The 19241-nt window shown below is 44.6% G+C and overlaps 1 protein-coding gene across 3 annotated transcripts; it reads left to right on the forward strand.

Moving 5' to 3' along the window:
- The first annotated feature begins 81 nt into the window (after window positions 1-81).
- On the forward strand, window positions 82-19061 carry eea1 (early endosome antigen 1). 3 transcript variants are annotated; one of them, XM_056416585.1, is made up of 30 exons: window positions 82-193; window positions 1951-2028; window positions 2150-2262; window positions 2380-2434; window positions 2524-2589; window positions 2714-2744; window positions 2824-2928; window positions 4000-4121; window positions 4400-4555; window positions 4916-4930; window positions 5199-5315; window positions 6502-6840; window positions 6950-7099; window positions 7581-7700; window positions 8075-8278; window positions 8499-8699; window positions 8823-8936; window positions 9078-9233; window positions 9311-9450; window positions 9646-9976; window positions 10064-10165; window positions 10257-10451; window positions 10633-10815; window positions 10999-11184; window positions 11273-11404; window positions 11874-12059; window positions 12171-12409; window positions 15051-15171; window positions 16015-16113; window positions 16217-19061. In XM_056416585.1, the coding sequence occupies exons 1-30, from the start codon at window positions 170-172 to the stop codon at window positions 16337-16339; spliced, it is 4203 nt and encodes a 1400-aa protein (XP_056272560.1). In that variant the 5' UTR covers window positions 82-169; the 3' UTR covers window positions 16340-19061. The 3 variants fall into 3 exon arrangements, with proteins under 3 accessions (XP_056272560.1, XP_056272561.1, XP_056272562.1); XM_056416586.1 differs by lacking the exon at window positions 4916-4930; XM_056416587.1 differs by lacking the exons at window positions 82-193; window positions 1951-2028; window positions 2150-2262 and having other exon boundaries at window positions 2407-2434; window positions 2524-2585.
- Window positions 19062-19241: the final 180 nt, after the last annotated feature.

The raw sequence follows: 19241 nt of genomic DNA on the forward strand, positions 1-19241 counted from the left end.
GTATCGTCTTGATTATAGCCGGGCTGTGTCCTGCTTAGCCGTCCTGCCCATGACCCGCCCATTCGCCACTGCTGTCTGAGCTCGGTCAGGTGTTCGTTGTACAGCAACGTAAACTTTGTATTTCGACAACTGATTGGATTTTGTGTTCAGGGAAAACACAGACGAGGCCATGCTCAGAAGGATACTTCAAATGGTAAGCTCCTGGTTCAACAAAGTCAACCGTATCGCTTTTGTTTGGTTAAAGTCGAGTCGTTTTCCTCCGGAGACACAGGCCTATCCTTGTCTGTTTTCATGGTGGGGACGCACGTTTTAAAACACAGCGTGGAGTAGGTGGGCGGGGTTGTTTTTTCCCAAATGGAGTTCCCCGATTAAAAAAAAAACCCGCTACATCGTCTGATCGCAATGAGCATATCAAGCGCTCCTTGTGTGGGGTTGATACAGCTAGCCGCCCAGAAGCTAACTAGGTTCGGTCTGTTGACGCTAACGTGACTCCTGACAGGGATGTCGTAAACGAGCACCTGTAATCTGTAATGAAGCAAACTATGAGCCGTCGTGTTCTACTTTCTAGGGTTACTACGTGGCTCGCTAACGTAATTTAATCATGTCATAGTCATGGCTGACGTTCGCTAGCCATGTTGTAGCAGCAGGTTAATTCATCACATGCTAACGCTGACGTTAGCCAGAGATTGACTGTTGGGAAGTCCCATATGTCAGTGGCTTTTACCGCAACTTGAAACACACGCATTCGTTTTAACTAACGCACATTGGACTTGTACTAGCTAATGTAAATAGTGACATTGTTGTCTGGATAAATTACTAGCTTGTCACTATAGTTAACCTAGCCTTCATGTGGGAGTAAGAGGTTAGCTACTTGGCTCGCGATACAACTACATTTACCACAGTGCATTGCGAACGTTAACCGCATCATTGTGAACACTTTGAAGTTCCGGCCTTGTAACCAGGAAAATCCATTTTACAACATGCATTTAGGTCAGGGACTGTCACACCGGGATCTGTAACCTCCCGAGGGATTTTAATGCAAACGTCGAGGAACCAACACAAAATAAACATATTTTATATTAAGAATGACTTATTTTTGATAACGTAGCCTCTTAAAAGACCTACAGTAGTAGTTAATTATTAGCAGTGTAGTTGACAACACATACATTATTACGGGTTGAGGGGCAGATAGGAAATAATGTGATGGTCTGCTCTGGGCCACATCTCACCTTTAGCATCATAACGTCGTTAGTGAGTCACTGAATTGGTCAACATTATATTATGTCATACATTATACAGACACAATTGCCAACATAGTGATAACAATTAAGGAAGAACTTTAGTAAGGGACCCGTGGACACACAGATGGGAGACGCTGCACATACTTTAGCTGAGAGGCTTCACCAGCTACAGACATCCTTGTGCTGTATATGACATTTGAGTTATTCTTTGCCAGGAGTCTTGGGAGACTTTGAAACCAAGTTGAAAAAGGTTCTAGGCTTATTGGATTTTAGCATCACACTATAATAAATGTTTAGTGCCTAGCCAAGTACCATGCAAGTGAAAAATAAACAGTAAAAATGACAGAGACATCCAGCAGTTGCAAAACAACAATGTTGGTGTCGTGGGGTGGTTAAATGAGAATCGGCCAATGAGGAATTTGTGGCTGGACTTAAACTGCTGCTCACTTACAATCTCTATTGAACATGACAAGGCTTCAGAAGTATCATACTTTTTATAGATATTATACAGCAACTGTAGGAACTGGTGTCACCACGTATCGGGGTTGTTAATCTCGATACAACTGTCTGAAATGTGTATGCTTTCAAATTGGTGATACAACAATGTTCCAGGGTAGAGCTATTTGTTTGCACAATGTTTGTTTAAGGCTTATAGTGCAAGAGTGCTGTTATACATTCAGGTTATTTTGAGCTATGTTCTGCTCCTCAGACTCCTGGGAAGGGAGGCTCCCAGAATGCAGAGTCAGAGCAGCCCAGCACAGACCTCAACCACGATGAGACGTCTGAGGTAACGTGGACGGACGCCCGCTTTTTTGTTGTTGTATTTCTTTCTGCCCTTGAACCAGAACTGCAAAATATAAGAAGTTTTTATCAAATGGTTGAGTCCTATGGTGTGTTACTGTGTTCAGGGCTTCATCTGTCCTCAATGTATGAAGTCTCACAACTCTGCAGAGGAGCTGTTTAAGCACTATGAGCTGTTCCATGATACTGGAGACCTACCCGCTCATATGGCCCCCACTCGGTGAGATACAGAGATGTTACTGTTAATATTTTATGACAATGAGTGAGTGACACGTATGGTGACAGAATCTTAGTTTGTATATTTTTGTGAATGAGCTGATTCCTCTTTTTTTTTTAGGGAATACCTTACAATGCTGCGGCAAGAAGTTCAGGACTTGCATGTTACTCTCAAGGTACGTGGAGTTTCTCAACCCAACAGAGGTCTATACATTGTTGGTTCTTACAAATACTTTATTTAGCTTCTCTGTTGTCACTTGTTTAGGAGGAAAAGTGGTTCTCTGAAGAGCTCAAGAAGGAGTTGGACAAAGTCCAAGGACAACTGAAGCAAGTAATTCCTTCAAGATGTTTAATATATTTTATAATGAATTTCAGAATATAAAACTGCTTGATAAAACATGATGGAAATGCTTACTCTTACTGTACATGTTTCTCTCTTTCCCTCCTTTTCACAGAATGAAGGACAGATGAGCTCAGGTGATTCAGGTATGGAACATTATACTTAAGATAACTGTGGAAGAAGAAGCCAAACGTCAGTCACTAATATATGGTGCTATTTTCTCAGCCTTTGAAAAGAAGTTGAATGAAGCAGAGACAGAAAAGTTCAACATCAAGCAGATGAAAGACATGTTTGAGCAGAAGGCTGCCCAGCTGGCCACGGAGATAGTAGGTTAGTGTGGTGCCAGGATACTGGGAGGCCTGTTTCTGTGGGTTTGCATCATTTAACAACACTAAAGTACTATTGTACTAAACCAGTCCTCTGCTCAAGCTATCCATTGTGTTTGTCTTGCATAAGTTGTTCCTTTGTTTGGTTTTATGGACTAAAGGCATGGATTTTGCATTTTACACTGATAGTTCCTTAAATCAGTTGAATGATGTGAACAAGTTGTTAAAGCAACACTATGTAACTTTTGGACCTTAAAATAACAGCTTGAAAAAAATTGTGCCGCTACAATGACTTTTAATATGACGATTTGCGTCTCCACTATTGCCAAAGGGGGTCTGTGGGGAAATAACTCCGCTATGTAAGATTCTGGAGCCGCCCGGTACATCCGGCGGATGTACTCGACCTGCTTTCTGGCAGTGATTACGCAATGTCATAAAGTGCCACTTCACGCTCGCAGCTACAGTATAAGGGTAGCTTTTTATGTAGCTTTTTGGTGTTGTCAACAATATTGTATTCGATCACACGTACTCCACATTTGCAGTCCCCCAAAACAAAAGTAAATGACCACGCGCGCACGCGCACCCACCCCCACCCCCCCTCCAAAAAAGCCGGCAAACAGCTGATCGACCAGGCGGGGCGAGGCGCCGCGTTCAATCCCCGCGCTCCTTCGCCCTAGTCCGGTAGGTGCTTCCTGCGCAGTCTTCTATTAGTGATCCCGCCCGTTGGTATGAATCCAAAATAGAAAGTCGCCGGATTGCTGCCGTTCTGAGTCCGCCGACTGTCAGCGGGCTCCAAACAAAAAAAACCTTGCGTCACCTCCCCCTCGTCACCTTTTATAACCCGTGACACGTACAAATAATAATAATAATATTATAATACAGGACAACACATGATCCCAACTCAATACAAGTGTATGCGAGGCTGCATCTATCGTCACTGGGTATTTACGACACTGAAATCGATACCTAAATACCTAAAAACCTGAAGGGGGCGCCAAAAGGGAAAAATTACATAGTGTTGCTTTAACATGTTTATTTGAATATAATCAAAAATTTGAATCGTTGACTGTGACAGACTTAAAGTCCCGCTATGATGAGGAGAAGAGCCTCCGGGAGGCTGCTGACGAGAGGCTGGGCACGCTGACCCAACAGCTACAGAAAGAGAAGCTGGAAAATGAGGGACTCCAAACAGAACTGGTACAGCACACGCTAAGTTTCCATTTAGTATTTATTCTCTTCTCACTAGGCTTGAGTGAGTCATACTTGAGACTTTGTGTCGACCTTTCATGAATGCGGTGCTTTTGTTTGAGAGAATAACATTTAATTATAGAAATACAGGTTTGGTTCTGGAGCTTCAAAGAGACATCCATATCTCCATGATCATTTCAGCTATAACTAAGAATCTAGTTTGATTTCCAAAACATTCTGTTGTTCCCACTGTCAGCCACTAACAGTGTCCCTGTTCTGCCCCCTAGCTGCAGCGGCCGGGAGTGGAGGATGTGGAGGTACTGCAGAAGGAGCTGGTGCAGGTCCAGACGCTGATTGACAGTATGACCCGTGAGAGGGAGGAAGAGTCTGAATGCCTCAAATCCCACTACGAGCAGCTGCAGGCTAACTACACAACCTCAGAGGTGAGGAAACCAAACCACCTGGTTCAATGAGATGTCCTTCTGCAGTCTCACTTCACTTTTTCCTGATGTGTTGCATCTAAAACACAACGATTCACGTGTCATCACCTGCTCCTGCAACAGGATACACAAACACTCTTTTGAATACAATGTTTTGCGTAATGCTGCCGCAGCACAATGTTATCACAATTAAGTGGTAAATGTTTGTGAATTGTATTATTTATTCTTTCATCTCTGTAGCATCTGGCTCTGAGACGTTTGCTGTTGTATTGTGCCTCACCTTTCTATGTGTCTCTCTTTCCCTCCCCTTCTTCTTTTGCTCCTCACACACTGTATCCCTCCACAACACACTCTTTCGTCAAGATTCGTAAACTGGAGGTAAATCATGTTTCAAGTTGACCCCAAACTCCGATTTCATCTTTTTGAGTTTCTCTGAGTTTGAGAAGTTGTTCCGAATTCATTATTTTATTGTGTGTTACCGTTTCAGGTTTTTGTTGCATTTCTGTTCATTTGAATCCTTGTTGTTACTCATCCATGTTGGGTCTCTTTTCTACTTCTACATTCCTCCACAGTGGCGTTTCAGTTCTTTGAGTGTCCACTCAATGTTTTGCAAACGAGTGTAACACGTGTGTCTATTGTATTGCAGATGACCATATCCCAACTAAAAGCCGAGCTGGAAAAGGGTCCACAGGAAGCGGCTGTCTACACACAACAGATCCACCAGCTGCAGAGCGATCTGAATAATTTGCAGCAGCAAAGCCAGGTACCACACACACCTTCAACGATAATTATAATCGTCATGTGACTTGAAGCAGATTACTGCAGGCAAATCATGTCTGCTGAAGTTTCTGCCACACATTGTGTAGCATATGATTGTGTACAATTTACTTCATTAATGTGAATCAGGCTTGCCAGCTTCCCCTCAAGTACAGAGCACACCATCTCAGTTTCTGTAAACCTTCCCCTGCTGCCCGGCACCAGGCTCCATCACAATGCCCTGCTGTCACCAGCCCTCTTTGATACAAAAACCACATGCAGCTCTATAAATAAACCAGCAGGGGGGGATCTTTGCCATGCCATGTCTCTAGTTCCTGCCAGAGATCAATCCTCACACATCAGGCCTGCCCATGATGTCTCTGCCAAGTAGGTTTCTGCGTAAGAGGGGAAGTACAGTGTGTTGCCCCCACCCCAAGCTTCTCCTCACAACAGGATACCCTGAGATCTGATAAAGATACTTACCTCATGAGAATAGAGACAAAAGAGATGGAGCAGAGAGTGAGACACAAAGGATTACGACTAAGAACAGACAGGTGAATGACGAACAGGGGTTTTCATTGCGCTGTAAGTCCAGGATTAGAGGGGAGAGACCCAGCAGAGAGCTCTCACAATGACACAAGAGAAACTCTGTAACGAGGCCGTGTGAAGCAGAGAGATGAACAGAAGAGGAGGGGATACAGTGTCTGCAGAGGGTTGTTAATGTTGGCCGACTGATGTGGTGGCCTGCAGAGAGTCATTGGGAAGTCCAGGTGTCCTGTCACACTCAACATGGTGAGAAAGAACATCATGTTGTTAATGTTGGTAGTTAGCAGCACGCTCCACTATTAACAACATTATGTTCTTTATCACCATGGGGAAAAAAGAGAAGAAACCTTCAGGAGAGCAACAGAGGAGGATCCCTCTCCAGGATGGACAGATGCAAAATATGTCATGTGTACAGAATGAATCATTATACACAAATCAAAACACAGTAACAACACAATCAATGAATTTGACAGTGTATGAATAGTTGATAGTAGGCATATTCCACGATCGAGACCTCCACGATTTATAGTTTTGCTTTTCATCTATTGCTCCCTGGATTTCCGTCCTACTCGGGGACATCTATCACTTCCCATAATTTCCAAACTTCTGGGTAATCTGCCTCCATGTTATTCTCTTCTGTTCGCCAGAGCCTGTCTGAAAAGCTTGCACGAAAAGAGAAAGCGTACCAGGAACTGGACGAGTGTCTGGGAGCTGAGACGGCTGCCAAGAAGGGAGCTCAAGCAAGCCTGAGAGAGAGGGAGCTCGAGGTTCAAGAGCTCCAGGCTGAGGCCACGAGGGCCGAAGCCTCCCTGAAGAAGGCCGGCACGGCGCTTGTAGAGAGGGTTGAGGAGGTGGGGAAGCTGAAGAAAGAGATTACGCAGCTGGAGGTGAAGCATGCCGAGCTGAAGGTCGAGAGGAAACAGTTGGAACACCAACGGGAAGAAAAAGATAACCAAGGAGCTCAGCAGCAGACGGAGATCAGTCAGGTGAGTTCTCACTGAGTGCAGTCAAGTATCTGCTGTATTTCTTGCTATTTGTGTTTTCATCCTGCACCTTCCTACTTAATCATCACCCCTCTCTTTGTGCTCTTCCTAGCTGCACGCCAAACTGCTGGAGGCCGAGAGACAGCTGGGCGAAGTGCAAGGTCGTCTCAAAGAACAAAGGCAGCTTTCTGGGGAGAAACTAAAAGACCGCGAGCAGCAAGTCGCCGACCTACAGCTCAAACTCTCCCGTGCAGAAGAGCAGGTGGGCATCAGACGGATCTTAAATGATCGCTACAGGAAAACTGAGTTAATGTGATGGATCAGACAGAACATCTGTTAATAGAAAATGATGCTTAAGTATGTATTGTAAGATAAATTGTATTGAAAGATATGCAAGTGTAGAGACCAGGGAATCAAAAATGCATGCAGAAACACAAGTGATTATTCAATTCAGTTTATTTTGTATAGCCCGATAGAAATTTGCCTCAGAGGGCTTTACAATCTGTACACGTAGACATCCCGGTCCCAGAACCTCCCATCGGATCAGGAAAAACTCCTAAGAATTAGACAAAAAAACTTTCACAGGGAAAAAAAGGGAAGAAACCTTCAAGAGAGCAACATAGGAGGATCCCCAGAAGGAAGCATATGAATGATCTCCTAAAATAAAAAAATCAAGATACAAACGCAACAAGTGATGATGCAGAAACCCCACAATGCCCAAAATGACTGTTTTGCTTCTGTAGATGAAGGAGAGCGCCAGTAAGAATACAGACGTGCAGCACCAGCTGGAGAAATCCAAGCAGCAGCACCAGGAGCTGCAGGCGCTGCAGCAAAACACAAATGGAAAACTCCGCGAGGCTCAGGTACTGTTCACAAGAAAACCCTCTGTTTATAATAATGGAGAGTGTAAAGTCAAGGGAGGCTGCGCTGTACAGAGCGTTTTAAAATCAGCAAGTTTCTTCTTCGTATATGTAACAGTCTTGTAAAAAGTCATCAAATGACCACAAACGATTGTTTCAACAAGTAAGTCAGCTGATCATACTGTGATTATAGTTTCATCGTTTCATAGTTTAATGCCCCTGTGTTTGGTAGCTTTATAAGATTATAGCATATGTTTTGATGCCTTAATATTTTGTCTGTGTGGAAATATTAATATATACCTCTCACACAACGTAAAATTATTAGTTCTACCAAAATGTCCCACGTAATCCTTCTGCTATGCCGTGTTGTGCTGTAGAGTGACCTGGAGCAGGTGCTGCGTCAGATTGGAGACAAGGACCAGAAGATCCAAAACCTGGAGGCTCTGCTTCAGAAGGGAAAGGACATTGTGAGCCAGTTGGAAACTGAGAGAGAGGACTTGTGTGCCAAGATCCAGGCCGGTGAGGGAGAGACGGCTGTGCTCAACCAGCTGAAGGAGAAAAACAATGGATTACAAGAACAGGTGGGCACACACACACACACAGGTCCAATTTCATGTCTGTAGTACAAAAGTAATATCATTTTAGAAGACACATGCAACACCTGACACAAACCTGACATGCTGGGTAGATTACAATTATTTTATGAATTGGCATCACTGGATGGCTCATTTATCATCACTACAGGGAACCATTGGTCATTTTTGAGCTGATGAAAGTTATCTGTATATGTGGGTCTTAAAGGTCACACAGTTGACAGACAAGCTGAAGAACCAATCGGAGAGCAACAAGCAAGCCCAGGATAACCTGCATGATCAGGTCCAGGAGCAGAAGACTCTGCTGCGTTTAGCTCAGGACCGAGGCCACATCCTGGAGACCTCCGTCACTGAACTCACCACCCAGTCTGCAGACAGCAAGGAGAAAGTAGCCCAGCTTGATGCTCAGGTACGCCTCTTCACAAGCATGGCTGTGTATATATATATATACATACACACATATATATATCTCAAAAACAGTATGTCTTCATGATATTTCTTTGAAATAAGAACAGGGTCTGTTTCTCTCCAGCTGAAGGCAAAGACCGAGATGCTGCTGTCTGCAGAGGCAGCCAGGGCTGCACAGAAAGCTAACCTGGAAAACAACCTGGAGATGGCCCAGCATGCACTGCAGGACAAACAGCAGGTTGGTGCCTTTTCATGCCACTTATGTTGGGCCGCAGGATGTCTCTTTGAAAATATTTGTCATTCCCTGATTTATGTGTTTTCTTCCTTTGCTTCCCTTTTTCCGCTCGTATCCTGCACCCTCTCCCGCCATCTTATAAAGGAGCTGAATAAGGCTCAGAAGAAGTTGGAGGAGGAGGACCAAAGGCTCAAGGAGAGACACGAGCAGTGCACACAGCTTGATGCCAGTTTGAAGGAAGGGAAAGACAAACTAATGGCCTCAGAACAGCGTGTAGAGCAGCTGGAGGGTCTCAATAAGGTTTGTAATGAGTCTTTATTGTGAGTGAAATGTTCCTGCCTCGAGGGACTCCGTACATATTGTTTTTGTTTTAACAGAAATTCGAGTTACAAGTTGGGGAGTTGCACGCCAATCGGGACCAGCTGCAGCAAGAAGTGCAGAATCTGCAGAAGGAGAGGTCAGAGGTCAAACGAAAGGTGAAGGAGCTGCAGCACTCGCTGGAAACGGAGAAATCAGGGTGAGTTAACTGTCCTCGAGCATTTGTTTTATTAAAATCGGTTTAAGAGATGCAAGTGAATAATACATCGATGTAAATCCAACTGTAACTAACAACTAACTCTGTAGTGGTATGCTAGTGTTTTGGTTTGCTCTACTATTAAATATGTGTATGAATCATGGATAACATATATATAAACGTCTTTCCACTGTTAAGGGCTACAACACTACAAGAAGAGTTGAAGAAAAAAGCAGCTGCTTTGAGTGACATTCAGCAGCAGCTGGAGCGCAGCGAGCAGGACAAAGCTTCTCTGAAGGTCAACCTGGACCAGGTGGTGCAGGAGGGGGAAACTAAGCATGCCGATCTGGACAGGAAATCCCAGAGCTTGACTGTAGGCCTACAAAAGGCCCAGCAGGAGAAAGAGGCTCAAAGGAAAGAGCTTTCCTCTACACAGGAGAGCCTAGGAAAGGCTAATAAAGCACTGAAAGAGAGTCGGAGTCAACTGGACACAGAGAAGAAGAACCATAAGTCAGTCATGGAGGAGAAGGTAGGTTCGGGAAGCTGTAGTTCTGACAAATAGCCACCTGTTGACATCAGCAGGACATTCACAAGCACAATCGCTCTTAATCCTCAGGAAAAGTCCAATGAGAAGGCCAGACAGGAGCTTCTTAAGATTAATGAGGCCGTCGCCAAGTCAATGAAGGAATCGCAAGAGCAGTTGCAGCAGATGGTAGAGGTGAGCTTTTGATTAAATTTGAGTCGTGCATTATTGTTTTAAATGTGTGTTTGAACCTTAACACCTCCTGTTTGCTTCCAATAAATTGCAGGCAGAGAAGAAGTTGAAAGTGCAGCTGACCGCGTTGGAGCAGCAGCGCGCGAACACTCAGGTGGCTCTGAAGGAAAAAGAGAAGGAGTTGGAGAAGCTGCGGGCACAACTTAAGATGACCAAAGGGTCCTTTGAGGACGAGCTGAAGAAACTGAAGTGCCAAGTGTCAGAGTTACAAGAAGTTCAAGTCAAGAAGGCAAGCAGCATTTAAAAATTAAAACACAGACATCCGTACTGTTGACAACTCTCATCGCACTTAACAACACAGCTACACTTATTGTTATTGGAGCGGATTGAGAGTAATGTGTGTGTGTTTGTGTTACCTAAAGTGTATATCTGTGTGTTCATGAATGTGCATGTATGGCTTACACCTCCAGACAGAAGAGGAGAGTAAGCTGCGGGCCCAGGTGTCTGGGCTCGGCCAGGAGCTGGCCTCTGGGAATAGCCGGACAACAGAGCTGCAGAAGGCCTTGGAGCAGAGCCAGGGAAGCCTCGCCAAGCTTCAGTCTGAATTCTACGGCAAGGAGTCTGAGGCCTCTGCCCTGCATCAGGACCTGAAGGTAGCTTCATGCTGGAAGAGTCGAAACCAATCGTGGATTAATTTAAGGAGGTTATGTTAAGTGTTGAACTCGAGATGGATTTAGGATGGGGAGGGATAGCAGATGATTCTGAACTGGCAGACCGATGAATAAAATGTTTCCTCTCAAAATTAACAAACTCATTGGACCTTTCTTTGACCGTAGGGATCAGAGGAGAAGCTGAACTTGGCTCTGGAAGAGCTGGCCGCTAACCAAAGCCATCAGACGGGTTTAGAGGCTCAGATCCAGGATCTGCAGAAAGGCCGGGGCTCATTGGAGCAGGATCTGGAAAAACGAGAACAGAAGCTCCAGCAGCAAGAGCAAACCCTGAGGGGACTACGGGAGCAACAGGTCCGACGAACGGGTCAACCGACACGGACCACAACACTGAGATGACTGGATGTGATTCATGTGTTGTAAACTGTGCTTCTACACTCAGGATCAAGTAAAGGAGGAACTGGAGAAGAAGAAGAGCAACGTTGAGGAGCTTAACAACGCCAAGACTGTCCTGGAAAAGAATAACAGGAGACTGACTTCTGAGTTGAAGACAGTCACCGAGAAGAGCGAGAAGGTCAGTTACCTTTCACGAAGAGCCACACGAAAAAATGCCCTCTTTGATTTTAAGGAGAAGAGAGAGGCTGGAATATTCTTCAAAAAAATTAAATACAATGATAACAGTGTCTGGGCTGATGACTGACAATTTCAGTCCCATTTGGACTTCCCGTGCTTTATTGTCTAATGTAAACGGCTTTAATTGGGAATACTACAGGTCATCAGGGTCACATTCCTCCAAGTCATAACTGCTTGCTTGAGTCGACAATTGGACTCAAGCGTTGGAGTCTTTAGTTCTTCAAAGCCGTCTTAAGATTTATTTGAAGCTAATGTCGAGTCAATAACTTCTGAAGCGCAAACCTTTTCAAGCCCTTTGAAGGTTAACGCCATGGGGGAGGGGACTCACTGCTTCTCTGGCTAAAGACATTATAAATGCCTTTTTAAAAACCAAACATTGTTCATTGAGCTACATATTTGTTGCTTTTCAGGAGCTGGGTGAGTTGCGGGAGGCCAAACAGCTGTTAATCCAGCAGAAACTGGAGCTGCAGCGTCAGATGGAGGCGGCGCAGAAGATCCTCGAGCAGGAGCAGAAAGAGCACCAGGCGACCAGGGACAACCGGGGCCAGAGAGAAGAGCAGCTCCTTGCACAAACCAAGAAAGTCCAGGATCAGTTGGTGGGCTCACTTGTCTCATCCACTCATCACACATAATGTTGGTGGAATTGAAGTGCATTCACTCACCCTTCTGATCCCCTTCTGTGACATGAGCGATGCTTTCTGTCAAAGTCGGCAGAGCAGCGGGCGAGAGAAGAGCAGGTGAAGCGCGGGGAGCAGGAAGAGGCTAAGATGGGGGTGCAGGTGACGGCGCTGAATGAGAACGTGGCCACGCTGAAGAGGGAGTGGCAGGGCAGCCAGCGGAGAGTCGGTGAGCTGGAGAAGCAGACGGACGAGCTGAGAGGAGAGATCGCTGTGCTGGAGGCCACCGTGCAGAACAACCAGGATGAGCGGCGGGCGCTCCTGGAACGGTGAGTCGATGCTGCGTCCCTTCAACAACACGTCACCCTGCAAGAGATCACCCGTAAACACTATGACACCAGAACAATACTTGAATGCATGTTCTTGAAGTTTGTGGAGGTGAAGTAACAAGTGAGACATGTCTTTAATGGCGCCTTCGTATTCAGATGTGGTGACTGAGTCAGCTGCTACAAGGTTAGCAATGAGTATCGAACGCATCTCTTAAAAACAGACCCTTGTCTTCACTTCCAAGTTAGGCTGTGTGACATTTAATTTGATTAATACATTGATTGATTGATTGAGATACAAGATCTCTTGTTCCAGGGAGTTGTGGTCGAGGGGGCAGCAGCAGCAGTTTCACATAAAAACAAACATACAAGTGCGTAAAGATACACAAAGGAACCGATAAAAGAAGAGAGGTGCACAGACCAGAGCGGCCACGTCCATGACAGATTCCACCTCAGCCAATAATAATGTAAAACAGCAACACGTTTCCTTCAGAGCAGTTTGGGAAAGTCCTTTAAAGGTATTCAAAAAAGGAAGTACTCATTCCATGCCCAGCTCTGAGTGCACCATGGGGACATTTAAAAGAATCAGATTTGTAGATATAGTGCTATAGATGCTGTTATGAAATGATAAAAGGCTGGAAATATAAATATATTGTTTGCCTAACAATGTCTTGCAAATAAATGGCAAACATTTTCAGATCAAATGCAATCGTGATTGGTGAGCCAAAATGTAATGCAGCGTGCAGAATCCAGCTGCAGTGGTGATGAATTTGCATGCTTGTAAATCACCCCCAGTCTAATTATTCTATAAATGATTAGCTTTGCACAGTTTTCTTTCTGGCCTGAAATGAAAAGCATTTTCTTTATGAAACAAAAACAAATTGTTGGTCTTATTTGTTATAATATTAATAGCACATCAACTTTTCATCAAGTCATATATCTGTAAGAAGTGACTATTTCTATACACATACCTTCTAATGTCAAGAGTGTGGGGACAGATTTTATACGGTAAGATTGACCTCTTTGTAATTGATGACATTGCCATGTCGGTCACTGGGAGCCGCTGAACATTTCCTCAAGGAAGTGTTGCCCTCATCTCTCCTACAACTTTAATTTAACTTAAATATATACTCTACTTTTTAAAGAACCTAATTCCCTTGTGCTTAACAAATGGTAATTAAATTATCCGGTGAAATTCATTATATAATGAGTGTAGGGCTGCAACAACGAATCGATAAAAATCGATGATTAATATAGTTGGCAACGAATTTCATTATCGATTCGTTGTGTCGCGCGATTATTACGGCGCTCAATAAGTCACGGAGTATAAACAAAGTAGATTTGAGCGCAGAGCCGCGCAGGAGAAACCAGAGCGGAGTGAGAGACGGAACGCTGCGTTGTGAGAGCCAATCAGCGCTGAGCTGCTCCGCTGTTGATGAATCTAATTGGCTGCTGCTGCTCACGTGGCGCTGGATGCGGAAGTCCTTCACGTAGTCGGAGACATTCACGGAGCTGAGTGCGCCTCCGGGTGACGTTATGACCCCAGACACCAGGGCGCCAAATGTCACGACGTGTGGCATTTCCACAAGAGTATAACGTAGAGAACATGGTTATTTATTCCGTGGCGGATGGCTGAAAATATTTTTCCACGGAGAAAGGCAACGGAGATAAGCCACGCCCCCTCACCGAATTAGGCGTTTAACCCATAAATAGCCAACTCAGGAGAGTAAACCGCTGTCAGTCTGTTTATGACGGGTTCATCCACATGACCAGTGAACAGGGTTCATCCACATGACCAGTGAACAGGGTTCATCCACATGCTGACCAGTGGGTCTCCAGGACCTTTCCATGACTTTAAACCAAATTTCCATGATTAAACATTTAATGAAAACTGTAGACATGAACAAGTGAGAAGATGCAGTATTTAAAATAACAATGAGAATTCCAAAGCATACCGTATATATACCGTGTAAATTAACATTTGAATAAAACAAATTTGCATTACTTTTCCAAATATTTTGGGATTTTATTTTTTTCAATTACTTTTCTAGGCCTGCTAATAGCCATTTAAAAATGCCATAACTTTTCCAGGTTTTCCATGACCGTACGGACCCTGTTTTGAATAAAGGGTTTGAAAATTACAGTGTTTTTGTTTTTTTATCCGATTAATCGATTAATCGATAAAATAATCAACAGATCAATCGATTATCAAAATAATCGTTAGTTGCAGCCCTAATTGAGTGTATTCTGGACTGTTGCATGTGCCACTGCGACACACTCGCTAAGGAAAAAACGACTCGGCAAGAAGGCGTCTGGGGACAAACGTAGCAGAACTACATAAAGGAGCATCTGAACGTCCGCTAGCAGGTTCAAGTCGATTTATGTCTAATTTCTGTTTGCTTAAAGGATGACCTGCTGTGATCTCCTGCCCCTCACGTCTACAATACAGCATACAATGCTTCCACACGCAGTACATGCAACACACCAGGCTGTGTTTGCAGTGTCCACAGCACATGAGTGAACGGGTACAATGTGACTCGTCAAACTTGAATTTACTTCAACAATAAAAGGCTGTATGGCACAGATGTGGTGAATAGAAATGTAGATGTGTAGACACACGCATCACCCCGGCTCTGCGTTTCAGGTGTGTGAAGGGCGAAGGCGAGATCGAGAAACTGCAGGCCAAGGTGGTGGAGCTGAGGAAGAAGCTGGACGACACGACGGCAGCCATGCAGGAGCTCGGCAGAGAAAACCAGTCGCTCCAGGTCGGTCGTAGAACACGAGGCATCGCGTCTGAATCGAAAGAAAGGAATTGTCAGCTGGGTTTCTCGGGATGCTTTATAGCAGCGGCCCCCAACCTTGTTTGCGCCACGGACCGGTTTCCTGTCAGACAATATTTCCACGGACCGGCGATAAATATGACGTAATAAAATTACACGACTGGTATAAAGTGAATAAAAATACAACTCACCATTACGCCAAATTAGTGTGAGCCTTGAGCTTGTTTATCTGTAAGGAGCCCCTCCCATCTCGGGGGGAGGGGGGGGAGCCAACGACACCCGACGTGTTTGTTATGTCCCGTCTGATCTGTCACTGAGTTCTGGCCGCTGTCATTGCAGAAAACCTGCGTCACAAAGATGACGTTAGCAACGGAAGCAGCGGTTTCTGAGCTTATTTTGGCGATCTCGGGATATTCTGCCTTGATTTTTTTTATCCAGAACACCGGCAGAGTTGTTGCGTGAATATTCCCCCTGTTCACTTTCCGTCCCAACAATTGCAGCGACTTTATCGGCCAACTTGAAAACCGTTGTCATCCCCCGGAAGTGACAGAGTTCATTGAGCAGGTTGAATATGTTTAAAGACCTATTCTTTGTCACTGAAATGTGCCGCCAGCAGAGGGTTCGGCGTGTGAGACTTGAAGCACAGACGGGTGTAGCCGGTCCTTTTTCAAAAGAAAATATTTTTCCGACTTTGATCAAATAAATTCACTTTTCCTGCGCGGCCCGGTACCAGTCGAGCCCGGGGGTTGGGAACCGCTGCTTTGTGGCATCACTACACAAAGAAAGTGAAATGCTCTGGTTGTAACTTTGGCTGTTGCTGCTTTTTAGATCAAGCAGTCCCAGAGTCTGACCAGGAAGTGGACCGAGGACTACGAAGTGCAGAACTGCATGTCCTGTGGGAAAGGCTTTGGTGTGACTGTCAGGAAGGTAAGAATGACGCTGTCTTCGGGATTGATGCTGACAGGCAACAGGACACACGTTGTCTACGCTGTAATGTAACGCTGTCTCCCCCTCCTCTGTGAACATGCAGCACCATTGCAGACACTGCGGCAACATTTTCTGCTCCGATTGTTCATGGAGGAACACCCTCACACCGTCCTCGAAAAATCCAGTACGGGTCTGTGAGACGTGCTTCGAGGAGCTCAATTGCTGATTCCCCTCCCCTCCCTCTATCTCCCCCAAACCCCCCCCGACCCCTCATCCCTATACCCTCCTCTTCCTACTACAGCGAGCAGAAGAAGGCGTGTCTTTGTCATATTTAATGTGCACTAGTAAGGACCCAGTGCAAAGACTCCCATCTGCAGGGGATTTCTGGCTCTGGTGAGGAGGGGAACACCTGGAGGTCTTGATGAAGAGACACCAGAGCCACGTGGTGGGATGGATCGGGGTGGGACTGGTTGGGATTGTCTGTCTCTGTTTTTGTGCCTTTGCTACTCCTGTGGACTGCCAGAGAGCGGAGACAGTGAGAACTAAACATCATCCATCTCTTTAAGTTCATATTCACGTTTCCATTGTCATTTGGAATCATTAGCAAGTGGTTGGTGTGTGTGTGGGTGTGGGGGTGTGTGTGTACGTTGTGAGATGTTTGGCATCCATCAGCTGTCAGGAGGTGAAAGGTCAGTGTGACACTGCCGGAGTGACTGGGGGAAGTGAATATTGTAATAGAGATGTTTAAAATCACTTCTGCCCTACAAAGGTAAATGCAGGTAACTATTTAGTAAGGAAAATAAATATCTGAAGTTTTCTGTGTACGAATACATCGATCTGATCACAAACACTTTTTCATTTCTTTGTCTTAATTGGCAAGTTATCAGAGGACACACATATTTTCCAGATATTTTTTCATTGAATGTGTGCGATGCAGACATGTGAATAAGAAAGTGTTCATTTTTTTTCGGAACATACTTCAAATTTACTTTCAGGAAATCAGGATTTGAACAGAATTTCATGCTGTCTGCAGTTAATTTGGCCCCAAAACCAGTCAACCAAAGCCTGATGGTTTATCAGCTTAACTTGTAATTTGATGTTTTGTGGACAAGATTTCACAACAATATTAAGTAGTGATTTAAACTTTAATAATATGTATTATAAATTCAGCACTCAATCCTTTTTGTCAACATTTTGTTGTCCAGTGTAACACAGCAAAAGCAAATTCATAACCGCTCCAGATTTTAGGGTCAAATGTCATTCTAAAGAAATCCACTCGTCAGTTGATTTGTGCTCCAGCGTTTGTTCTGCACGGGACTCGACATCCACGGCGACTCGGTTCCTGCACGTCTCCTTTGTGTGGCAGCGTGTTTCTGATGAAATTGATGTTTTCAGCCAATTCATGACCAAAGAATGTCTGCAGCCGGAAAACAGACCAGAGGATCTGAGCTCGTTTCATATTTCAGTATTTTTCTAAGCGTGAAGCTTGAGTTTTAAGTCACAGGGACCGGCATTTTTATTTTGATCACATCATGTCTGACGATCTGAGGCGTTTATGTAGTCGGCGTTTGCTGTGCCGCGTTTGTCTTTGCGTGTTAATTTCTGGAAACTGGTGCTTTTGCAGACAGTTGTTGGAGTTGCCTGCATGTGTATTATTTTGTAATTAGTTTTCCCTGCTGCTTGTCCACACTCAGCAGCGTTTGTGTGTGTGTGTGATCTGCTTTGGAGCAATAACTGGCTGTGTGTGATGTTGCTGTAACAGTGTGGACTTTTCAGATATTTGAGTAAGAATATAACTAAATTGGGTCGCGTTAAACATGCCATACGTCAGAATGTTGGCCAGTAAAGGCGGGATTTTTTTTTTCCGGTGCAGAGATGCTTTGTTGGCTGCTCAAAACCTCAGCGTCTCTGGCGCGTTGTTCGAGGATGTCGGTGCTGCTTTCAGGCGCAGTGGTTGCTGCGGGTTCTCTGGCCCACCTGTGCGGCTGATGACAGTCAAAGGTCATTCCTGCTTTGTATAACTTCTAATAGGCGACAGAATCTTGGTAAGATCTTTTGTGCAATTGTCTAAAGCCTGGAGCAGACACACACACACGGTCAGCCGGGCGGCCGTGCAGGCATTGTGCAACAAGGAGCTTGTTTCAGAATTTGGCATCCCTAATTATCGATGTATGCTTGTATGCGCTCACAATTGTCCATTTTGGTTGCAAGCGCTCAAGGTCACCCGCCTCTTTTGTGTTGCATTGGTTTTGTTATGTCTACCTCAGATTGGCACAGGAAAAGCACTATTTCTAAACCTTAGAGATCACAAATATTGTTATTGCCTGCATTTGATCAAGGATTTGTGATTTATCTATCAAGCTGTACAGTCCCTTAAAACCGAGAGATGATTTGCACCTTATTGTATTCTGGGCGCGTCCCGATGAAACCCAGCCACGAACCAACGACTTTATACAGGCTTCAGCATTTCCAGCCTCGATGTATTAACTGCTCATTAATAATAAGGCTGTCATAATTATCTTTGTAAATGTTTGTATTGAAAGAGAACATGGAAATATATATATAACACTTGTGGATGTATAAACATGACAAAAGTGAAGATGTGTGTGGACTCAGTACGTGTCTACAAAAAAGCCACCACAGATCTGAACAGTGAATTGTGGCTTGCTTGGTGTTGCTGCCAGTGATCATGCATGGGGACTGAACTGGCCTGTGGCTCACACGTTTTCTCCGTGCTTCGTCATCATATTTGATGGTTTTGAAGGTGTGGCTTGTTAGGCCATCGTCTTGTACGCCACTGCGCACTGTTGGCGGTATTACCAGCCAGCGGGACCTCAGTCCCCCTGGGGTGACGGGAGAAACAACGTCATTTATGTTCACATGCACCATTTGATTTTTTCTAATTCATCTTCATGACGAACCTAAATAAAACCTACAGTATGTTTATATTTTCTTGTGCTGTTTTTTTTCAATTTGTACACACAAATACCCCGAGGGTTTGTTCATTTTAGTCGTCCGTAATGATTTTTTAAAAAGGAAAACAAAGTATTTTATACCTTGATCAAATCTTCTAGTTTGTTCACTAAGAAAGACCTTTTTTAATTAGAAGTTATTCTTGACCTTGGTCC

The sequence above is a fragment of the Pseudoliparis swirei genome, chromosome 6 (genome assembly GCF_029220125.1).
Source record: "Pseudoliparis swirei isolate HS2019 ecotype Mariana Trench chromosome 6, NWPU_hadal_v1, whole genome shotgun sequence".
NCBI classification, from domain to species: Eukaryota; Metazoa; Chordata; class Actinopteri; order Perciformes; family Liparidae; genus Pseudoliparis; species Pseudoliparis swirei.